Source organism: Candoia aspera, chromosome 16 (assembly GCF_035149785.1).
Source record: "Candoia aspera isolate rCanAsp1 chromosome 16, rCanAsp1.hap2, whole genome shotgun sequence".
In the NCBI taxonomy this organism is placed as follows: Eukaryota; Metazoa; Chordata; class Lepidosauria; order Squamata; family Boidae; genus Candoia; species Candoia aspera.
In genome coordinates this window covers 5,401,906-5,426,285 of record NC_086168.1, presented here as the reverse complement: position 1 = coordinate 5,426,285, position 24,380 = coordinate 5,401,906, and the positions used below count along the sequence as shown (strand labels likewise).

At 43.0% G+C, this 24,380-nt stretch overlaps 1 protein-coding gene across 1 annotated transcript; it reads right to left on the bottom strand.

Annotated features, from left to right (window-relative positions):
- Positions 1-6,138: 6,138 nt before the first annotated feature.
- On the bottom strand, positions 6,139-13,875 carry GFI1B (growth factor independent 1B transcriptional repressor). Its single transcript, XM_063316202.1, has 6 exons — positions 13,704-13,875; positions 12,455-12,613; positions 11,219-11,457; positions 9,727-9,864; positions 8,827-8,992; positions 6,139-6,992 (listed from the first exon to the last, which is right to left on the bottom strand). The coding sequence occupies exons 1-6, from the start codon at positions 13,819-13,821 to the stop codon at positions 6,814-6,816; spliced, it is 999 nt and encodes a 332-aa protein (XP_063172272.1). The 5' UTR covers positions 13,822-13,875; the 3' UTR covers positions 6,139-6,813.
- Positions 13,876-24,380: the final 10,505 nt, after the last annotated feature.

Sequence of the window (24,380 nt, the reverse complement as noted above, 5' to 3'; positions counted from 1 at the left end):
AACAGGTGCTGGAATGCACAGGTTTTCCCAGATCAGCCTTCTGTAACATGCAAAGGAAAGAAAAGAAAATAGCATCTGGTTCTTCTTCACCGATCATCTACGAAAGATGCTACTTAGTTGACTGTGGCTCCTGGCTTTAGTTTGGCATTGATGGTTTTTACTCAGTTGTGGTTTTATTGTTGTTGCGAGCCACCTAGAGTTGTGCTCTAAGTTGTGGCCGCACGGATATTTTAAAACAAATACATACATTTTGGAGAAGATGGTTTTAGTTTGGCTTTTCTGGATTTTTTACTGGGTGGGTGGTTTTATTTATTGAGGTTCACCGAGAGTTGTGCTCTAAGATGGGTGGCCACACAAATATTGTAAACAAACAAACAAACAAACAAATAAGCCCACTTCTGACCAGTACAGGAGGCCCCACGGCATTTTCTTTTGCTGGAAAGTAGAAGAGATTTGGAAGAAGATGGTTTTAGTTTTGTTTTTATGGTTTTAACTCTGTGGTTTTTGTGTTTGCTGCAAGCCACTTGGAGCTGTACAGAATGGGGGTGGGGGAGGGCATGCACATATTTTTAAATCAATGAACGAATTTTGGAGAAGGTGGTTGCCAGCAGGTTGCCAGCAAGAATATTTACATTTGCAGAAGTCAGTGTGCAAAGGAGGGTAGCTGGAAGACTTTGATGTGATATTGCACGCTCCAGTTTCTTGAACACCAAGGATTTATCGGTGCCTTCAGTGGCCTCGGCAGTGTGTGACTGACAGGTTAAACCAACAGGATGTTTGGGGATACAATCATTTGAGGGACAGCTTTATTCAGCTGTGGTTGCCGGGCGGTTTTCTTGCTCTTTTTAAAAACTTCCTGCTCCTGAGAGATAGTTTGTTTCCGGCAGAAAGGAAGAAGCAGGCCAGTTCTTTAGCCACAGTGGAAAATGAAATTAAAGCTGCAAATTTTGGAGAGAAGATAAGCGACCTCGTTTGGAAATGATCTGGAAAAGCAAAAAAAAAGCTTTCTTGTAAGCCGTTTTTACATCAGTTTGCCTGCCACGGAACCTCTGTCTGGGCCAAAGGATGCTGGGGGCCAAACACATGACCCACACATGCCATTGGAGAACACCCGGTTGGCTAAGCCCATCATCCACGGCTCTTCCACATAATCCCTCCCCTCCCCATTTCATTCCAGCAGGCAGCAAATAACAATTCAGTCACCATGGAACACAGCCAGTAAGGCATTTGTCATTACATCAATCATCTTTTTATTTGCTTTTTAATTGGGATATTTTATATTACATTATTAGCCCCTTGGAGCATTCTAAGGGGCACAGGGAGAAAAAAAAATTATCTGGTATCAAAAATATAATAAAGTTGATGTCAGGAAAGACATTTCTAAGTTCAGGGACCACCACTGAAAAGTCCTGTCCAGGGAAGCCTTTTGCTGCATTTGGCCTGGAAGGATAGCTGCTGAAGCTGGGATGCTGGGAATGATTTTAGAGAATGGTAGGGATATATGGGAAAAGGCATTCCTTCAAGTCCTGTGGTCCCAACCTTTGAAAGTCTTTGCGGCTTAATTCCAGCACCTTGAAAGAAGGGGAAGGAAAAGAGGGAAGATGAGACCAAGGAAGGGCAGGAGGAGGAGAAGAAAGAGGAGGTAGAGAAGAAGGAGAAGGAGAAGGAGACGGGATGATGATGATGATGGAGAAGGAGAAGGGATGATGATGATGATGATGATGGAGGGGGAGGAGGAGGGATGATGATGATGATGATGATGATGAGGGAGATGAGGGAGAAGGAGAAGGGATGATGATGATGATGGAGATGGAGATGAAGGAGGAGAAGGAGAAGGAAAGGAGGAGGAGGAGGAAGGGGAAGGAGAAAATGGAGGAGAAGGAGAAGGAATTGTATTGGATTTTACTATTATAATCAAAATTCTTAGTAAAACTTATAGGAGGAGGAGGGGGAGGAGGGGGAAGAGGAGGAGGATTGGAGGAGAGTTCCTGAGAGATTTGGGACTTTGGTTTCGCTCTCCCCATTGCTGCCAGTCTGCCTGTTGCATGCGTGGAGGGGAGAGAGAGGTCTTTTTGGACTCTCACTCAGACTGGGGCTGATAAGACCAAGGCTGACCTATCTTGCCCTGGGAGTGGGTCCCTCTCCTCCCAAACAGGCTTTCTGACCGTTGACAGCAGGCGAGGCTTGATAACCTTATCACTCCAAGCACGGGTCGTCAGCCAGCCCCTCGCTGGCTTCAGATTTCCAAGCGGCACTTTCCCATATCAACCCACCCTCTTTGCTTTGCCAGCTTTTTCAATGGGGATTAAAAAAAAAAAGGCCACTCCAAATTTTGATGCCCACTCCAACGTCCTGTGGGAACATTTAAAAAAAAATCCAAACCAAAACACCAACGTTCTCCTTCTATATTTTGAAACTCTTGCGCAGCACATGAGAATATTCACCACACCGTTGCCTAGAATGAAGGAGTTTTATGACTGAAAAAGTGTTGCCAGGAGTATTCCAAACTCCTCCTTCGTTGGTGGTCAGACGGAGCGTTCATCTTATCATTCCTGAAGTCAGGAATCTGGGAAGGAATGATTAGGAGGCCATTTCAGACAGAGAACTTAGATCATTTTTTTAATGGTAAATTTTATTAGGTTTCAAGAAAAGAATAAAAACTACAAAAACCAAAAAAACCACAAAGAGAGAAAAAAAAATTAAAAAGCGCAGAAACACAAGAGAAAATTTTTTAAATTGACAAAAAAATGTGGCTTCCGGCGTTTAACAGCAAGGATGTACAAAATTTCCACAATCAATCTCTTACTCTATATTAAACCAAAACACCACATTATTTCTATAAGTCATTCCACTCTATCACATAACAAAAATTATATATTTATTTTTTATTTGTCATATTTTTATTACCGCCCATCTCCCCCCACTCGGGGGACCCTGGGTGGTTCACAATAACACTCTTCCCCCTTATATGAAAATAAAGAAAAAAAATTCATATAAACCTCCTAAACATCTTTCTCCCCTCCAAAAGATAAAACCTATTTAATTATTCCCTTCCTTCCACTATATACATTTCTGTCTACTATAATAAGAACTTAGAAGATCATTTTCAGGGGAGACTTCCATCAATGATATCCCCTCCTTGTATCTTCCTCAGCCTAATTCAAAATTTCTTTTTAAGCCCTTCCCTGTTTAAGATGCTTGACACCTGTATTTGAGGACCACCTGTCCTCCCCACCTCAAGACCTTCTACCAGATTAGAGCTTGTGATGTGAATCAACCCACTTCTTCTTGTTCCCCAACATGCAAATTTGAATCCCACCTCCACTCAACAACACTTCTTTATCATTCCCCACCCCAACGCTTTTCCCCCTGCAACATTTGACTGAGACTTAACCAAGACAGAAGCTGGTGCCAAAATCTCATCTGAGCTGGAACCGCAGAGAAACCAGTTCTCCGAACTCTGGTTCCCTTGCGCAACACCGCCCTGCCTCTGTCTTTGGAGAGAAATATTTGGATGGGCTGCTTTGGTTAGCAAATCAGGATCATGCAAAGTGATGCCTGGAGGGTGCTTCCAGGAAAAACACTGTGTGTGAGTGTTTGTGTATTTACTGTTATTCCTTTCAGCTGTCTTCACCTAAGCTGTGGATTGATTACTGCCCAAAGACGAGGCTGAACAGCTTCCAACTATGTTAATAATACACAGGATGTGACACAAAGTTGCTTCGTTTTTTTAATGTGATGGAAAATGTCAGAAAGCAGGAGAAAAGTTAGCCAGAGTTTATCCCTTTCACATCTCACCTTTATGAAATTCTCATGCAGTCTAGCTTTACAGTGAGCCCATGGAACCAGAACACAGGAGGACATAATATTAGGGCGATCAAATCTGGGCTGCAGGAATCTCAATCACCAGTAGAGGGCAGCGGTGTGACCTAGAAATCTCTAACTCTTCGCTGACATCTAATGGGCATCTGAATGGTTGCGCCCAAGATATGATAGCCCTACAAGGATAGGATTGTAGCATTTCTTCATCAAGCCCAGTGTTTCTCAAACGTGGCAACTTTAAGACATGTGGAATTCAACTCCCAAGAATTCTGGCAGCAAATCCACCCTCCTTTGCATTGATGATGTTACCTAGTTGGATAATGCAATGCAATGCTTGCAAGCAAACAACTGAGCTTAGAGAGCACCATGGACTCCACACAGCAAAGATTTTCAAGGCAGGGATTTTCCCAGCCATTCTTGGAGTCTCCAAGGATAAAAAAGTGGACCTTTTGTATAGAAAGCAAGTGCTCAACATTAAACACTTGTCCTTCTTCTAAAAATAATATTCATCCTCATGATCTAAATTAGCAAAAATCCCCGCATCTCACCAAGTCATTCCTTATTCTGTCTGAGGCAGGATTCCCAACATTATTAGGTGCCAGCTAGGCTGTTTTTTTTTTTTAAATACCTGTCTGGAGATTTTGGAGAAGAAACCCCTCACCTTTCGGTTGGATTCACACAAAATCCTAGCTTAAACTAAAATGACTTTGGATGGTTGTCTGATACAGGCCATTAATTAAAAGCTGTGTTTGGTCTACTTGTATTGGCATTGTGGAGATTGTGATTGTGACCATTGTGTTTTGTTAACCTGAGTTTACTGTGTTGTGGGAATCGAGCCATGTCTTAGTTTGCTATGTGATCCAGCCTGCAATGTTAAGCCCTAAGATGGTTTTGTTCTTTGGGCACATCTGTGGTGGGAACACATCCATCCTGTGCTGTTAACCTGGATTAGGGTCCAATGTGTTGTGTGAATATGTCTTGGAGCGTCGAACATTGACAGTGATCCCTTTCACATACACCAAAACAGATTTCATGGCTCAGATGTTTGTTAATAGCATTTATTTACTTCACCATATTTCCAAGCCACCCTAACAGACAAGGTTTTAGGAAGCTATTCACCAAATGGAGCTTAAAATCATAAGAGTGTGGGAAACAACAGTCTGGGAATGAACGTGTGTGTTACTTTAATAACTAAAGAGGCATAACGGAGTATTTTTCTGATTCACTCATCCTACTAAAATATAGAACCCACATCTATTCCATGCAGCTTGGCATGTAAATTCAGAGGCTTTTTAACAAGCATAAATGGTTTCTCCTCAATCAGGTCTATGGAGATGGGAAAAAAGATTATCTAAAGGACCTAACCCATTGTTATTTGGATGGCCTGTGGAATTTAGGAACGTTTTGAGCAAAATGGATGATCCCTATGAGACTGCTGTAAAATATGCACTTTTTTGCAATATTTGCAAGCTGCCCCAATCAGAGAGACACTGAGTTGTGAGCTCTAAATCCTAAGAAGTCTTCCCTAAGTCCTGCTCTTTGCCTGATAACTTTGCCTTGACATGTCCATGTTGCTTTTCTGGCAGCAATACGGAAACGGTTGCTTTGTTTTTGAAAGCTGGCTTGATTGCCTGGTCTAGTCGACAGCTGGGGATCTCCTGGTGGTCTCCCATACGAGGGCTAGCCGGCATCTGACCCTGCTTTGAGGCCATTGATGATTTCAATCGAGAGCTAGGGATATAAAAACACTGCTGTATGAACGATAATAACCTGGTTATTATTATTCTGGGTTTACACCATGCCCTGAGTTCAGAATTAACCAGAATGGCAGTGTTTAATCAAAAAGCCTGCCCCCTGAGCCCAAACCAGCCCAGTTAATGCTAACCATGTTCTGCACAAGCAATTACTAGGTCTTAAACTGACTTTAACTTACAGCCATTAAGAACGGTAAGAGCAATCCAAATTACAGCCACTAAACAAGAACAGGGAATGAAAGTATATCGGAAGAAGCTTAGGTGTACTGATTCTAAAATGTCCAACTTCTGTTCAAAGAGATTTAAAACAGAGGAGGCTACAAGCTTCCAGTCCCCTTACACTGCAGTAATTTTCAGGAGGGAGTAAATCTACGTGTAGCTTTGGCAGAAGACAGAGAAATAAAATTCAGCGTAACATCTCCTTCCGAACAGGGGAGGCCATATCTTCAACTTTCGGCTGATGAGGCTCGCTCCTGACATGGAAAAACAACAGAGAACTGGTGTTTCTCTGCCAAACAATGGAATTCCACATTTGGTAGGCAAAAGAAGCTAAAAGGGGTGCTTTCTTTTTTTCAGGAAACACAGATTCAAACACAGACGCAAAATCATGATACCTTTGCACAACGGACCGTGTAAATCATTGATAGAGATGGAAATGTCCTGAACATGAGACTGTTTGTTTCCCAGAACAGAAACCTGGTGTCTGATTTGTTTTTATGGGTAGTTTTACAGATTTTCCTTGCCTGGACAGCCCAGTTACTTCTACTAAGCACTTCCTTTTATTTTAGCCTTGTAATCTGAGCACCGTTGCAGACAAAGCCCACAGAAGTACAGTAAATTCAGACTCACTTGCCCTCTTTCTATCCCTCTCTCAGACTTTGAGAAACAAATACAGATCCTTGCCACTCTTTTCTCCCAGTCTTGGCCTGGCGAAAGAGAGTGAAAAAGATAATCTTTCTTGGAGGCATTATTATTACTTTTCCACCGTTCTTAACTCAAAGGGCAGGGAAAGGCTTTTTATGGGCTAAAGGCTGCAAGGTTTTAGATCCAGTCTGGCATCGACATCCCACCGGTGGGTGAGGCCAGGGCCCAAAGTAGGCGGAATCAGAAGCAAGAGTGGGCGGAGCTAGAACCAAAGTGGGCAGGATTTACAATCTGGGCCAAGGTCTGTCTACAGCTCTTGGGCTAAACGTTCCCGACCCTCTGCCATAGCTAATTCCACAATGGGGTTCCTCTTTCACTTGAGGCTGTGCTGGCTTTCCCGGTGACGCCGCAAGTCCACTTTGCGCTGGAAACCTTTCTCACAGAGCTCACAGCTGAATGGCTTGAAGCCGGTGTGTTTCCGGCTGTGTGTGATGAGATTAGAGCTTTGGCTGAAGGCTTTCCCACAGACTTGGCATTTGTGTGGCTTCTCCCCTGGGTAGAACAGAGAAGGGGAAAATTAAGAAAGGAAAACCCAATCTTACATGCCTAAATTAATATATCACAACCGTTCCTCGTGCCTTCTAGTTCAACTGGACTAAAAACCGTGGATTACAGCCAGTGAAATCAGTGGACATAACTTGATTCCTAGATTTTAAAAAAAAAATCCAAGCAGAGGGTGTCTTTCAAACAGGCTAGAAACAGCAGGCTGCAGCTGGTCCAGTAATTGTTATTACCAGCAGAAAACAAGCCAGTGGGGCTGGCGGGCTGGCCTGTTTTTTGCCTGCAAGCAAGAACCGAGCTGTGCTTTGACAGTATCTGAGCATGCACAATGCTGTTTCCGAAGCATAGAAGCATTGTGACGATGGACTGAGAACTGCGGTAAAGAAAACCACTTTGACTACTTGCTTGTGCTGGAAACAAATGAAGCTTTAATTGTGGGTTTGAGTGATTAAATGGTTTGTTTTGATGGAAATCACGTTAATATGGTTTAATTAATGGTAAGAGATTATATTTTTAATTGTATCTATATCTGTATTGGAGAAGTTAGAAGCCACCTTTCCTTTCTGTTTCCTATCTATTTTCATTTTATAGCTATTTCTTTTTTTTAAGTTCTATCTTCTTGCTTTTCTGCATTTTCTGTTTTGTATTTTAATTATATATTTTGAAATTTAATAAAGTTCTTATTCAAAAAAGAGCTGCTGTAAAGAAAATCAGAAGCTACTTCTTTGTATCTTTTTTCTTTCTTTTCTATTTGCCTTTTCCTATTTTTTCTCTTTTCCCCCCTTTCTTGCCCTTTTAGCTCTTGTTTTGATTTCTTTTTTCCTTCTTTTCTTTTTCTCACTCTGTGTTAGTTTGTATTAGTTTTTATCTTCTTTCTTAAAATTACATATATATAATTTTATATTATATATTATTATATATTGTCCTAACAGCCAGGAAACACGCTGAAACAAGGAACTGGTCTCTAATGTTTATTGCTAGTACATAACAGGAATCCTAACAAACTGAAGAAGCGTGGGAAAACCCAGACATATGAACCCCAAAGGTTAAGGCGGTCCCGATCTGTGTCTCTTTGAATGGCTGCCCAATTCCTCAGTGCTACGCATGCGCTTAACAGTCTGGATGGGAGCCCCCTGCTCGCCATCCTTACTCATGACATATATATAAAATATATATATATATATATATATATATATATATATATATATATATGTAAAGGTAAAGGTAAAGGTAAAGGTAAAGGTAAAGGTAAAGGTAAAGGTAAAGGTTTCCCTTGGCATTAAGTCCAGTCGCATCCGACTCTAGGGGGCGGTGCTCATCTCCGTTTCAAAGACGAAGAGCCGGCGTTTGTCCGTAGACACTTCCTCCGTGGTCATGTGGCCAGCATGACTACACGGAACGCCGTTACCTGCCCGCCGAAGTGGTACCTATTAATCTACTCACATTTGCATGTTTTCGAACTGCTAGGTTGGCAGGAGCTGGGACTAGCAACGGGAGCTCACCCCGTCACGCGGATTCGAACCGCCGACCTTCTGATTGGCAAGCTCAGCAGCTCAGTGGTTTAAACCACAGCGCCACTGCATCCCTATATATATATATATACACACACACACACACACACACACACACAGTATATATATATGATTGTTCATACACACATCAGGATTTGTTGATGTCTCATAGCATTAGAAGGGGCCATGAAGAAATCCAGTCTGACCCCTTACTCAGCGCAGGACTCCAATCAAAGCATTCTTTCTTCTGAAACAGGGCGCACCCTCTTTCCAAGGCTTTGCACGGCCCTTCTCTTGAATCCCTTCCTGCTCACCTGTGTGAATGTAGGTGTGTTTCTTCATGTCCGACTTCTGGTGGAACCGTTTCCCGCAATACTGGCAGGGGTACGGCCGGGTGTCCGAGTGGATCAGCAGGTGAGTAGATAAGGTGGATGACCGCTTGAATGTCTTCCCGCACATTTTGCACTCAAAACTTTTCTCCTGGCGATAAGGATGGCATGGGGAAAGGGTTGAGAAAAAACATCACAGCAGGAGCCTCCCAGGAGGAAGAATCCAATCGTGGGGATCATGACCGATATCAAAGGAGGGGAAGAAACGAGGCCAGGGGCTGCAATATTTATATGCAATAGGGGATTTTTTTAAAAATGCAATGTCAGTTTTTCTATGCATGATGAGCATTACTAATGAAACCCCTTTGGTGCCTTTGGATGGCTGGGGTGCATTTCATGCGTTGGACGGGCTGGGAGGAGGTGCATGGGGAGTTGTTTTGATGCAAACTGGGCAGGCTGCTACATCATGGGGACAAGCTGAGATTTGCAATTTTTAAAAAGTTTTCGGGGTAAGGAAGTGTATTTAAAAGCGAAACACTTATTTTGGGGCTGATGCTACGGTTTGAGTTTATTATTTCCACCGAAACGGCAAAAAATACATCGCAGACTTTTAGCAAAGGTGGTCAGGGAGAGGTCTCTCTGCCCCCCCGCCCAAGTTTGGGGGTTTAGGACCCCGCCAAGCAATTCCTTTAGCCTTTCTTGGACCAGGAAACTGTTCACGGACCCCGAAAAACTTGCTCCTCGTTCTTGAGCCTTACAAGCCCCATTATATCTATTTTAATGGCTGTATTTACTCTACAAGGCAGGTCAGCAGGATCTGGGCACAAGCCACAGAAGCTTGATCCATGATTTTGTTTTTCTCCGCTCCCCAGCACCCAGACTGACCTGAGAGTGGATGTTGGTGTGTTGCTCCAAACTCACGGCGTGCCCAAAGGTTTTCCCACAAACGCTGCAAGCGAAAGGCCGTGTGCCGCTGTGTGATCTTCGGACATGGACCTCCAGGCCATGTGGGGTAGAAAACATCTAGAAAGGAAAGGTGCATTGTCCTAGGATGTAGAGTGAAGTGGCCAGAAGGACCTCATGCAGCATTTTTGGAGTCTAAACAATCTCTGCAATAGCAGAGAGTAAGGCCACCCTTTCTTGCCACTTGTGTTTAAGCTTGTTCTGTAGGCAACAGTGATACCAGAGCCCATTAGAAGAAACCTAATACTTTCCTGGTATCCCACTTCTGGGAAAATATCTTGGAATATCTTGGAAAAGATAGCCAAATGCCAGGATGTGTCTATACCTACAGATACAGGCAAGCTATGGTATTCCCTGACACTCTATGGAAGTGGAAGTTGGACTTCGAAGAGGCAGGAGAGGAAGACTTGAGGGCTTTGAACTTTGGGTTGGAGAAGACTCCTGAGAAGTCCATGAATAGCCGTGGAAACAAACTGATGGACTGTGAAGCAAATCAGCCCAGAGCCTCACTCAAGGCACTAATGACCAGGCTCAAATTACCCCATTTTGGATGCATTATGCAAAGACCCAGCTCTCTGGAGAAGGATCTAATGCTGGGAAAGGTGGAAGGAAAGAGAAGATGACCAGCAGCAAGGGGGGAGGGATTCAGTTATAGCCCCACCTGGTCATGCAGGGAGGGCACGCTACGGACCCCATCCATAAAAGAATTCCACCTAGCGGGGTCTCGGAAGTGGGCCTTCTCTGCTGTAGCTCCCGCCCATTGGAACATCCTCCCCCCAGAGGTGAGACAGGCCACCTCACTCCTGGACGTCCGAAAAAGATGAAAGGCCTGGTTTTGCCAGCTGGCTTGGAATGGAAGGGGGAACAGTCGTACTTGGGGATGGCTAGCGCCCTAGAGTGACTTCAGACAGACCTGCTACACTCATGGGCTGATAAAGAACTCTCTCCCGTCTTGATTCCATCACCTTCTTACTCTTACTGTGTTTATTGTATTTATAACTGTTTGGGCTTTTTAATTCTATTTTATTGTAAACCGCCCAGAGTCCCTCCTTGGGAGGGAGATGGGCGGTGATAAAATTTGATCAATAAAATAAAAAAATAAAATAAATAGTGGTGATGGGTGCAAAGTTGGAAGACCTGAAGGACCAGGTTGGGGACAGATCATCATGGAGAAAATCTATTTATGGGTCACTAGTCCCATAAATCAAGCAACAACTTGATGGCACATAATTATCCATCATCCTACTCCTGACACCACATTGTATAAGAATTTTGGAATTTATTTAAACTGAAGACCAGCACACTTTCAAGTGCCAAGTGTTCCCTCTACACCTAGGGACAAGTTCCATATGATTGGGATTGTCCCTGGTAAACGGAGACCACAGAACAAGGATATAGCTTCTGAGTAACTCACTTTATTGCATATGACACAGTGGTAGGCCTCCATGTCGGGCGAGAACTGCATGCTGTAGTCAAGAGGGAGGTCTGTGGCAGGAAGGACTGGGGTCCCATACAGGTGAATGGAGTGCTCCAGCACGGTAGAAGACATTGGTCTGTACCCATATGGAGGACAGAAGGCATTCCAAGCAAAGCTGGAGTTGTAGAAAGTGGGAGCATTCTCATCTTGGGCTTTTAAAGTCAGGATGGGCATCTCTGGGACAAGAGAAGAGGAGCATCAGAGAACATCAGATAGTTCTGATTAGGCAATGCCATCTTTTGAGGCCAAAGAAGTGAGCCTTCTGTGTTTTAGAGTCTGCCCTCTAGAACAGCCTTGGGGTAGGGTGAAGTTGAACCCCTGCAGAATTTTACTAGACTAAGTATCTTTTCTTCTGGACAAATCTTTGTTCTTAGTGTTTTACTGTGTGTGTGTTTATGTGTGTGTGTGTGTGTTCCTTTCAATGTTGTTAGCCACTCAAAGTCTTGTGGAGCTGGACAGCCTCAGAGGTGAATGAATGAATGAATGAATGAATGAACGAATCAATCAATCAATCAATCAATCAATCAATTCAATATGGAAGGGGCTATTTATGTCCCCAAGGCCATACTGAAGAAATTATTATTGTCAACCCGTTTCTATTGTTCTTGGATTTTGCAAAAACCCTTTAAGAAAGAGCTTTGTGTGACCAAAGGACAGGCGTCCCATATCAGCAATACTGCAAATTCCAGTTTTCCAACTTCATAATCCATTAATGTCTTGGATGTGCATATATGACTGTGGTTCTTAATTTGCTCCTCTAATTTGTTTTCTTTGTGTTTCTTGCTTAAAAGGGCAATACGATTCCCTTTTAAAAGGTTTGTGAATTCCTCCTGGGCAGGGACAGGGAGAGCAACAGGGCCTTGTTTCAAGGGGGTGGAGAGAAGTTGGAACTTGGGATCAATGGTGGCACTCCATCATCAGCTACAAGCAGCAGTGGGGGCATGCCAGGAGAGCCACCAGCAATAGGGGTGGATTTTTTTCCTCACAACTGGGAGGACTCAGACCTTAAAGTATCAGCCTGTCTTTTTTAGGATATCATCTCTGCTTTTTTAAGCTCTTACATTTGGGGCAAAGCTGAGGGGTTCCACATTTGAGGCTAGCAAATATCAGGACTCGGCTAGTGACTTCTCACCTTTCCCTGCCAGGCATGTAAATCCAGCCAGAGCTGCTCACCTTGATTTGGCTGCTTTGGAGCTATCAGTGTTACATTCTGAACAGGAAAATGTTCTTCCTTGACCCCCTTGGAGTCCTGTTTTTCTTTTGGAGAAGAGCCTGGTGCATCATCTGCCTGGAAGGCCTTGCTTTCTTCCGGGATGCTGCCGCCGGAAATAACTGCAATATCAAAAGTGGTCCACAAATGAAGTCCTAAGATCAAGAAAGGTCCAGATAATCACCAGGGAGTGATGGGGCAGCGACAAACATCCCTGGTGTTAAAACCAGAAAGTCAGCCCGACTAGGTAGACCAGACTAGGAACTCAACTCCACAGGAAGACTAAAACTGCTTTTATTGAGATTGGTGATAATAACAGCATCTTGCAAGTCTGGTTGTGCTGGACCTCCCCGCCTTCTCATACTCCAGTGAATCAGGGAGGTGTCTCTCTGGGCTGCTTCTGAATGTTATCTGGATGTTCTGGACTTAAAAAACGTTCAGCCCCTTTTGCCAGATGTTCTGGTCCAGTTCAAAAAGTTTGTTCAACCTGTCAGTGAAATCTTCTAAGATCAGACAGTTGCCCAGCCCTGCAAATATTTCATTTATACCCCAATTTCCAATCCAACCAGGTGCCCAAGGCAGCCAGTAATGAAGAAGGAGAAGGAGGAGAAGGAGAAGGAGAAGAAAGAGAAGGAGAGATGAGGAAGGAGGAGAAGGAGAAGAAGGAGAGATGGGGAAGGAGAAAGAGAAAGAGAAGGAGAGGAGGAGGAGAAGGAGAAGGAGAAGGAAAGGAGGAGGAGAAGGAGGAGGAGAAGGAAAGGAGGAGGAGAAGGAAAGGAGGAGGAGAAGGAGAAGGAAAGGAGGAGGAGGAGGAGGAGAAGGAAAGGAGGAGGAGGAGGAGGAGGAGGAGGAGGAGGAGGAGGAGGAGGAGGAGGAGGAGGTGCCTAAAGGGTACTAAAATATCCAGTAGGAACAATTTGGGAGAGAAGTGCTTTGTTATCTTCTGAAAATGGAGAAAGAACGTGGTTCTCCAAAAACCCAACTTCCATGGTTTAGAAGTGGTGTAAGAGAAGTGGCATTTCAATGGGGTTCAGATATTCGACAAGGGCTTCCTTTGCAGGGGTTGAAGAAGGAAGAAGGAACAGCCAACAGCTGGGCCCAGGACACAGAAGTATGCACAAAAACTGGAGAAATGGGGAAGAAGAAGAAGTTCCTCTCAGTACACAGCCTGCACCCTTGCTTGATTATTGGTGGTGTAGTCATCCAACCTACCAGCAGATAACGCTGCTGAAGTTCCTGTATCCCACCTGGGCACCAGGACGCTGTCATCCACTGCACGGTGATGGTAAGCGTGTGCCTTCCTATTCTTCACCAAGAATGACCGTGGCATCTCCCATTCACCTGGGGATCAGAGATCCAGGAAGGCGGGCTGTAAGAGACAGAGAGGGAGCCAAGGAGAATTTGAGCCTCTCTGCCATCCCTCTCCCCAACTGCCCTCCAGACCTTTGCATGCTCTTCTGAATGGGTCATTCATTATAACATCTCTTCCCAAATGGGGTAGTCTAATGTGCTGAGATTACTATTTAATTTAAGAATGGATCATCAAACAAATCAACCCAGACTTCTCACTCGAGGCACAAATGACCAGGCTCAAGGTATCCTACATATTATGCAAAGACCCAGCTCTCTGGAAAAGGCTGTAATGCTAGGAAAGGTAGAAAGAAAGAGGATGACCAGCAGCAAGGTGGAGGGACTCAGTTACATGGTGATGGGTGGATCATTGGAAGAGCTGAAGGACCAGGTTGGGATAGATCCTCCTGGAAAAGGCCTATCTGTGTGATTGCTAAGAGTCCACACTGATTTAATGGCACACAGTCAATCCATTCATCCATTTCTATCTGGGCAAGCTGTACAATTCCTACAGAAGTCCATAAACCTGGGAAAGGTGGAAGGAAAGAGGAGAAGAGGGTCACCAGCAGCAAGGGGGATGGACTCAGTTACAGTGGCAATGGGTGCAACGTTGGAAGACTTGAAGGACCAGGTTGGGGACAGATCCTCCTGGAGATAATCTATCTGTGTGGTTGTTCAGAGTCAACACTGACTTGATGGCACATAATCAATCAACATATAAATATGCCGAAGACTTGTTGAATGCCATGCTTTCAGTAGCGATCATGCTTATCCCCCCTTTTTTTCTGTGATCAATGTAACACGGTAAGGCTTTAGGGGCAGAGACATACCCCAAAGTTGAACACAGTCCCAAGTGGGGAACCATAAGCCATGGTTTCACAACCCAGCAGGCTGAGTTCATATGCTAAGGCTTAACAAACCAACTATGTTTGTTTAACGTGCTGCATGCACTCTACCAATGAGTTGGGGAGGAGAAAGCAACATAGGACAACCTTCCCCAAATGGGGTGCCCTCCAGATATTTGGACTTCAACTCCCAGCCTCCCTCATCACAGAGTGGCTGAGAATTCTGGGAACTGAAATCCATTGCTGAGAATTCTGGGCGTTGAAATCCAGGCACCAGAGTTAGGGAAAGTTACCACAGGCCATCCCTCACCCTCATTTCACATAGGAGATATCTTTGTTTCCTCCGAACAGTTGGCAGAATCCATGCAAAACCGTAATAAACTGGAAGGCAATAAAGTATGCTTTTATTTGCATGGATGTTTGCGCTTTCTCCCACAGTGGCTCAGTTCACAAACAGCACACACACAATTCTAGCGTTTGTTGCCCAGGGAAATAGAGACTCACAATCTTGGCTTTTAGGATATATGATTTTCCTCCCAGATTTAAGGGCATTTGCTATCAGGGTCAATTCGGAGAAACCTAGTTTATATATCTTACTAAGCCACGCTTGATAAAGAACCCTCAGTTGCTAGTTACAGTCCACAAGGGACAGTCACACACAGTTAATGACTCAGCCTAGCCCACTGTGGCTTGTTGAGTAAGCCCTGGTGGAAATAAACCATGATTTAAAGGTGCAGTCCCAGCCAGGGTCAGAGCGAGAAAGCAGCATGAGAAAAATGTGCTATCACCAAGCTCTGCTGAGTGGAAATTTATCGCTGACGACTGGTCATCCGCTATCTGATAAGCAATGGAATTAATTGAATGGATTCCCACCCCACCTTGGAAGGCAATTTCTGCCATAAGGTCAACATTCTCCAGCAGATTCAGATAAATTTACCCGAATCTGGAGCATCTGGGTCTTCCAGTTGGGGTCTCAGCTCCCACCAGCATGATGAGGTCTGCTGCTTCAACTCATCCATGCATTCTGGCTAAAGGTGTCACCTGGCCAGGTTTCTCAGCCAGGCAAACATTCAGCAGGTGTGGCTTGTCCTGGCATGGCGGAGGTGGAAAGCTTCTCCTGTTGAATTTGGGCCTGCCTTACCAGATTAGAGCAAACTTCAGGCTTGGGAGATGTGCTTCCTTTAAAAAGGAAACAGCCAACGTTTTGGGGAGCCAGGTAGGAAAGGCTTGCTCAGGCAAGGCAAAATACTCACTGGCTGAATTTACACATCAGCAGAAGCACAACGTGGTTTGTTTGATTTTGGCTTAGCCCACAGCCCCTGTGGTTTGTAAACTGTGGTTCATGGCTGAACATTGTGGAATGTGCAAACCGTGGCTTATTTAATAAACCATGCTTAAATAAAGGCAAAAGTGAAACCCAATGTAAGAATTAAGGAACAGAGCTTGTCTGGCCAGAATTCAGCCCAGAGAGGTGTGATCCACACTAGAACTTTGTTTTAAAAAGAAAAAAAAAACATCCCTGTTCCCCCTTCTTCTGTTCCCAAGCCCAAAAACCTAACTTGCGTAGGTGAGGATGGAGGGGAAGGGAGCTTTTTAATTGTTGCTAAATTGTTTTCATTTCATCAATATTAATTAATTTTCGGGAAAGATGGGTGGTGATAGAAATTTGCAAAAAATAAATAAATAAATAAATAAATAAATAATACTAAATTGTCACTAAGAGTCAACACTGACTTGATGGCACCTGATCAATCAATCAATCAATCAATCGTTCAAGCAATATTGAGAGTTTGAAGCCCAGCTCCTCTCCTCTCCTCTCCTTTCCTTCTTAATTTAAAAAGATGAAAAAATAACACAGACGCACACTCTTGAAAAAAAGTTTGCCGTTGCAGAAGATTCAGTTCAGAGGTCCAACCAGCCAATCATGTCTGTTTTCTGGGATATTCTATTTGCAATTTTTCATTTCCAGCCTCAAATACACAAAAATACTTACTCTCCTAACCAAGTCCCTATTCAAAGCCTTGGACGCTCACTTCAACCTCATGGCCTGAGGACACAGCAATGTTTTATCTCTACTTCTCCATATGCTTATCTCTGCTTTTTCTTCCTCTTCCCCCACCCTGACCAACTTAAAATTATAGTCAGTTCTTGCATGCTCTTCGTTTTGAAGCAAAGCTGTATATTGGGCAAACTCAAAGCCAGCAAGTGAACTGCACTTTGCGAAACACCGCTAGGAAGACATACAGGTAGTCCTCACTTAACAACCATTTGTCCTCACACTTACAACCATTGCAGAGTCCCCACAGTCATGTGATCACGATTTGGGGCACTTGGCAACTGGTTCACAGTTATGACCGTTGCAGCATCCCATGGTCATGTGATCGCCATTTTCAACTTTCCTGGCCAGCTTCGGCAAGCAAAATCAATGGGGAACCAAGTGATTCGCTTAACAACCATTTGGTTCGCTTAATGCCTGCGTAATTTACTTAACAAGCACTGCAAAAAAGGTAATAAAATCGGGTCAGTTTCGCTTAATGACTGCTTCGCTTAGCCACCAAAATTCTGGTCCCAATTGTGGTCATTAAGTGAAGACTACCTCTACATTGTTTTGTGTTCTTCAACTATCATCTTTGGTCTGCAGGACGGCTAAATCGGATTTTGTGCAAGGGTTAAACAACGAATCCCTCTCACTGGGGATTTTGATAATGTGGAAAGTTCCACCCAGGCAGACTGTTAAAATATCTTATTCTTTATTTTTATTCTGAAGGAAAAAATGTTTGTGATATCTTCTATTTCCGATGTCCTAAATAACTGCCCCCACCCTCACCCCGTAATTTAACTTGGGTGGCAGGAGATGAAATTCACTCTTCCATCCTGGGCAGCACATTCCTCCAGTGAAGAAACTTTTCAAACTTGATCAATCAGAGCTGAATGGCCTTTTTTCAGTCCAAACTGCTTTCAACTCTGAAATAGATTCACTTCTTTAATACCCTAAGATTCGATCCTGCTTTTGTTAAAGCAGTTTTAACTTTGTCCAGTGGTCATCCCTGGATTTTTTAAATTTCTCTTAAAAAAAAATGCCTTCTGCTAATGAAACTGAACTCTTATTCAGATTTACCTAGGGGTTAGACCCACAGACCCCAATGGCATTTCTTTTTAAGTTGAAGCATACCAAAGATCTTGGTTAGTTTTTCTCCCTGCATTGTGTGCATGTGGTGAAGGCACCAGGAAACATCTTCACCCTGGTTGGGTTCCCACAACACGGACAACTCAAGTTTAAACAATGTTTAATTCAATTAAACTGTTCAACCATGGGACATTAGCATAACATGGTATGCTTCAACCAAAGAGCCTCATTCTTGGTTGAAGAAGCTGGCCTAACTCTTCTAACATATGAAGAAAAGAGATTTCGCTGTTTTAGCTGGAGTAAGAAGGATTTAAGATGTTGTATTGTCCTCCCAACTTCCACATCCGAACTGCAGAAATGGAAGACATGTTTGCAAGGATTTGGATCACCCCTGTGCAATTAAAACCATAACTGGTTTTCTTCTAGGTTGGGTTCACGCGACACTAAGACAAAATCAAACATTTTTATGCCTTAGTACAACATGTGAGTGCAAGATGGTATGGATAAGCGATTGGTCACTCGTTCTTCAAATTCACTTTTACCCAAATGTGTATACAGACGTTTGTTTCCAAAACACTGGATGTTGATTGTTTTTCTCCTTGGCCCCTTAACTCATAGTTTGAATGTTGTTATTAAAATCTTTTAAAGTTGGTGCTTTTAAAAAACGCTTCCTTGTGCAGATTTCTTTGCTCTTCATTCATTCATTCACTCGCAACATTTTATGGGCCTAACTTGGTGTTTACAACAGCATTGACTTTCGCTTCTGCATTTTTTTGCCCTTTGCGGTAGTGTTGCCCTAAGATTTTTATCTTGCATTACTCTGTTCATTCCCAATTAGTGCTTAAAGGATTTTTCATCAATGTTGGACGTGTGCAATGCAAATAATACAGAAACCGATAATAAATAAGGAGATGCGAAAACAGGTCCCACCCAAACAGGCAACATTTATCAGATTTTAACTGCCCTGCCCAAACACCCTTTAAAAACAATTTTCATGGAAGCCTTCCATTATAGATATTTAGCAGAAATATGGATAGGCATGCACATGCTTAACTAGATTATTAAATCCACCTCTTTGGATTTGTACACTTTACCAAACTATAAAATAACCAAACAGGTTTAGAAGTTCACACTTTATGCCAAGCCATTAAAGCAAACAGAGGCAAGAATAAAATTAACTAAGCGTAACATGCTATGTAAATGCAACTGTTAGGTGTAGCAAAATTAACTGTGCAAATTAAGCTTCTTGGCTGTAGTGCATATTTTTAAAAACAGACACGCTATAACATAATTGTACATATATACATAAAAAAGAGATTTCTCTCTCTCTCTCGCACACACACACACACACAAAAGGCTTAAAGGAACCATAAAAATCTAGACCAGAAATAATAATCTAAGGTAAAGCTATCAGATCTGAGCTGCGAAACTCCAGATGTGCTATGAAAAACTTGACTCCTTAGCTATCCCCCAGCAGCTGTCCAGATTTTCGCAGCCCCTGTGTATACGATCCCAGGCTTAAGGCTTTCTTATGCAAGATGAATTTACAAGCAAGGTCTCTTTGCCACATTCTCTTACACTGTTTTGTTTAATTCCTTATTTCCAGCGATCAGCAAAACGATCAACTGCACAATATTCCTTGATTGTTCCAAGCGTTTTCTCCAAGCGTTTTTCCCATCCCCTCCGAAACGCTCCCAAAGCAAGTTACAAAATAATGAAAACACAGCCTTTAATTTGCTTCCCCCCATGCCTCAACCAGGGGACACTAGTTTACTGAAGCCCCGAAAGGTAGCTACGTATCGCAGAGTCCCTATTCCCCAGCTAAGTTCGTCCTAACCCAATCTTTTTGCAAGTGATGCTCCTATAACTTCTTAAAAACTGTTTAAAATTGGTTTGGGAGGGAGGATAAAACTCTCCAGGATCCCCCTGGAGAGAGATCCTCCACTGCCCAATTGCCACCAATGTGTTCCCAGATACTTTATTCCTAAACTACCATCATTTGCAAGAAGAGGTAGCTCTGCAGATAAATTTAGATTTCTTTAATGCTTTGGAGAGGGGAAATCACCTGCATACAGGGCGGTTGGTAGACGATTAGCCTTGAAAGTTGTCTCCAAGGGATGCTTGTGATGGTTCTGAATCCTTAGTTCTTTTGTGCCTCTAAGTTTTTCACACTTCTGTTATCTGCAAGGGGTAGATCCCTTTCTCTGTCTATTTCACTCTTGGTTTTCTTCTTCTCTCTCCCCCCCCCCCCCACCCCCAGGCCCTTCATTCCCCTCCCTGATTTTTCAATCAGATTATTCGTGTCAAAATCTGGTGGTGAGCGGCCCCAGCCAATGACAGAATAAAACCCTTGACAGTATTTGCTTATCAAAACAACCCAGACTTCAAAAACTTGAACATTTTGCATTGCTCAATTGCAAAGGCCAGAAGTTGCAGCCTTCCGCAGATTATTGGTCGCTGGGCTGTTTTGGTGGAGTGTTCTTTTGAGATACTGATTTTTTTTTAAAAAAGAGAGAGCAAGCGAGAAGGAAAATATAATATACGCAACTGGCAGATGCTGGAAGAAGCCAGTGTTGCTTGCCAAGCAATACATTGCTGTTGATCTTGCTGTAAGATGGTCTGCAACAAGGAATAAAGCTACTGTATTTGTCTATTCCTCCCCTTCCAACATGTTAGTAATTATTTTATTTCCTCAAATTAGCTTGATTCCTGGCAATCATTAATGGGTATGCTCAGGTCCTTTTCTGAGCCATCAGATGGATTTGCAACTGACTTCTTCCGGACTGTTTCTTTCAACTGTCCTCTCTGGCTCAAAAGTCTTGCTGGTCTCCTATCCAGACAGGTCGAATCCCGTTTAGGGATCAACCCTGTTTTGGGGATCAGCCCAAGTTGATATTAATGCACGTTCATATTGTTCATGTTGCTTCTAAGCCGGTTGCAAAGGCCTGTTTTTCTAAAAGGCAATGTATTGTTATTGTTATTATTGGTAATTTACAATTAAATTCAGTCCAAGTCTAACCAAGGAACTAAGAATTATTAAGGTAGCATCTGAGAATGTAGGCAGTTCCTAGCAGGGTGTTTTGTAAAATTAGGCTGTTCAGGTCTGATAAAATTCTAGTAGATAATCTGAAATTATCCCCATTTTTTACATAAAAACTCCTAGATAGTCCCACTTCTGTCTTCCATCTACTAAAGAAGCTGTGTATTTCATCTGTGGGTAAAAGCTGTTTCTGTAACAGTTGGATGTTCTATTTTAAAAAATGGGCGGATGGGTGGGGAGGAATCAACTTACAGTATATTCGTTTTCTCAACCAAGATTTTTAGGAACAGGGGAACTTTTTCCCCAATTTTTTCTCACATTTCATCTTCAGATCAGTTTTGACTCCAGCTGCATTCTTCCTCACCTCCTGCGTTCCTGTTCTTCATCCCCACTTCGTTTCGCTTTGCCTGGATGGCTCTCTGGCTTGATGAAAAGGTTCTGGACAAGGTATACCTTCTTTAATGTCCTCTTTCTATAAAGATGTGGTCTCAAATAGATGTTTTGTTTTTCGTATGGCTAGTAGAATAGGGGAATATTCTGGTTCTGGTACCACCTTCTGGTAGTATTTTAAATAGCACAAGCACACTATTCGTTTTTGGAATTACAGTAATATTCTATTTGGTGTGTGCTTATACCTAAGTGGAATGCAGGTATAGTTTGCAATGTACATTTTTGCCTTTTCATTCAGATCTAAATGTCTACCTTCATTTCTCTGTAGGTAATCAATTCCACTGCAGCAGATCAGCCCCATCATTCAGTTCTATGACCTCTTTCCCCTTTCTCTTTGTTTCACGTGTCCACAAAAGACCTCTTTTTCTTTCAATTCCTTCTGTTCATTAATTCATGCTTGGAAATGAAAAAAAATATCCCAGAAGACACTGGCAAACCACTTTTCCACCGTTGCCAAGAAAACTGTATGGAACCACCAGGATTCAATTATGACTTGATGGGGACTTTATTTAATTTTTCCACGTTCCATTCCAAGACATCATCTTCAGCATGCCATGGTCATCACCAAGTAGAGTCATAGACATTGAGCTCTACTGTCCATCACATTAACACATCATCGTTTTGTTTTATAACTTCTTAGTTAGAGAGGCCAGATCCCTGCTGCTTATATTCTAAAATTGTCACAGGCACACAACCTGAAATCATATCTATGTTTTCTTGGCAACATTATAAGGAAGTGGTTTGCCATTATCTTCTTCCTAGGGCTGAGAGGGAGAGACTGGCCCAAAGTCACCCAGTTGGCTTCATGCCTAAGTCAGGATTAGAACTCACAATCTCCCACTTTCTAACCTAAGCTATATGAGAACCACTACACCAAGCAGTCTCTTCAATATACAGGACTTCATAATCTTAAAACATTATATCTTTATAGAGCCTCCCTCCCAGCTAAGCAGGTTTATTCAAATTTTACAGCTTAACTGTGCTGTCATAGAGGAATAGCCAGGAATTATATATCTTTTTTAAGCCCCACCTAAACCTAGATCTCTTTATGTATCGAAAAACTCTATAATTTTAAAACTGTTTATTAAATGTAACAGAGTTTTAAAATTATAGTTTTTCAATATACAAAGAGATCTATTAGCCAATTGATATAGATGTAATAGCTTAACTGGGCTACCGTTTACTTCACCAATGCCTTGCTAGTTAACATGATTTTGGGTGCTCAATCTCTAGGGGAAATGTCTTTTAGGGTTTAAGCTACATTCTGAGGGGGCCTGTAGGTTTTTCCAGCAGATTATTTCCAGAGGTTATTGTGACAGCTGGTTTGACTGGAATAAAATCTCAAAGTGCATGAGACAGAATCACAGATGGTAAAAAGGGACTAGAAGGTCCATCTTGTGGACTTTGCAGGGATCTCACAGCTACAGGTCTCCTAACACAGTGTTTCTCAACTGTGGCAACTTTAAGATGTGTGGACCTCAACTCCCAGAATTCTGGGAATTGAAGTCCAAATAACTTAAAGTTGCCAAGGTTGAGAAACACTGTCCTAACAGGTGGTTGCAAGACCCCTGCATTGGACACTTTGTTCTCAGATACAACTAAACAAGGTCCCAAATAGCACTGGGCCTCGGATACAACCGTTTCTTATGAAAGGTGTCCTGAAAATTCTTAACAGAAGGCAAGCGATAGAAAGAATGGGAACAGCATCAACGATGATGACAATGTTGGCCAATAATCCAACTGCTTTGAGTTTTTTTCTTGGTGCTGAATGGCTTGCTCAGGTTTTAAGCCCACTGAAAGAATAGAACGACCCTATACTGCTTTCAGACAATTGACCGGATTGTTACAAGGCAAAGTTGCCTTCCTCCTGCTGTGTTTCTGGCTCTCTGACCCCCAACAGAAGCCCACTTCTGCCCCCAGATCAAATTCAGAGCAGGTCACAAAATCTGGGCCAGGACTGCTTCTATCATTATCAGAATTTTTTCTGGGGTAGTTGGTCTTCTACTCTTATTTTTAAAGCTGGTGCTATCTGCTGCGGTTATTTCATTTCTTCAACAACACACAGACGCACACGTTTCTTTTTGCAGAAAAATCAGCTGGTTCTGGCCTTTTCCTCCTTTCCTTTCCTTAAAGGCCTTCTGAGAAACGAAGAGGCTGTTCCCTGCTCGTCTGCAAGGCTGGAACTTGGCCCCTTTGTCTGTCAAGCATCTCGATCTTTCCTCTTTATTTTGGCAACAGCTTCCCCTTTCCTCCTTTCTTCCACTGTTAATTATGCAGCAATCTTGCCCTGTTTTGCATTAAGGAAACAATGCCCTCAAAGGGATGGTGAGGCAGTCATTTGCATCCTTTTCAACAGGAGACTTGAGGTTTCTTTCTTCCTCACTACCTGTGAAAATAGGTCCCTGGGAAGGGAAAACTCACACGTCAAGCCTTAATCAGGAAAAAAGTAAAATCAGGAGAGGGAGCCACAAATCAGAGTTTTCTTGATATCCTTGGAAAAATCTTTGCTAATCCACCAGCCCAAAGCATCTCTGAGCACACCTGTTCAGAGTTCACACCTGCATCTGCTCTGGAGCCTTTCAATTGTCTTTTTCTGGCTCACCGCTTTCCCACAATGCCTCTGAAAAACACCTTCCTTGGGCATTATGGGAAATGTAAAGGATTGCTAGATACACCAGGTTGTTCAAGCTAGCCACCATGGTTGTCTACCTAGAAAGCCTCCTGAATATTGGTTCTAGTTTTGCGGGGTCCTTGGGTAAGGGCTGTGGACGCATTCTGTGAAGACCAAGCTCTCTGGAGAAGTCCATAATGTTGGGAAAGGTGGAGGGATAGAGAAGAAGATGACCTGCAGCAAGGCAAATGGACTTAATTACAGCAGTGATGGGTTGGAAGATTTGAAGGAGCAGGTTGGGGACAGATCATCCTGATCTATCTATGTAGTCCCTAAGGGTCAATACTGACTTGGTGGCACAGAATGAATGAATGAATGAATGAATGAATGAATGAATCAATCAATCAATCAATCAATCAATCAATCTCTATCCAGGCACACCAAACAATCCCTAGAGAAATCTATC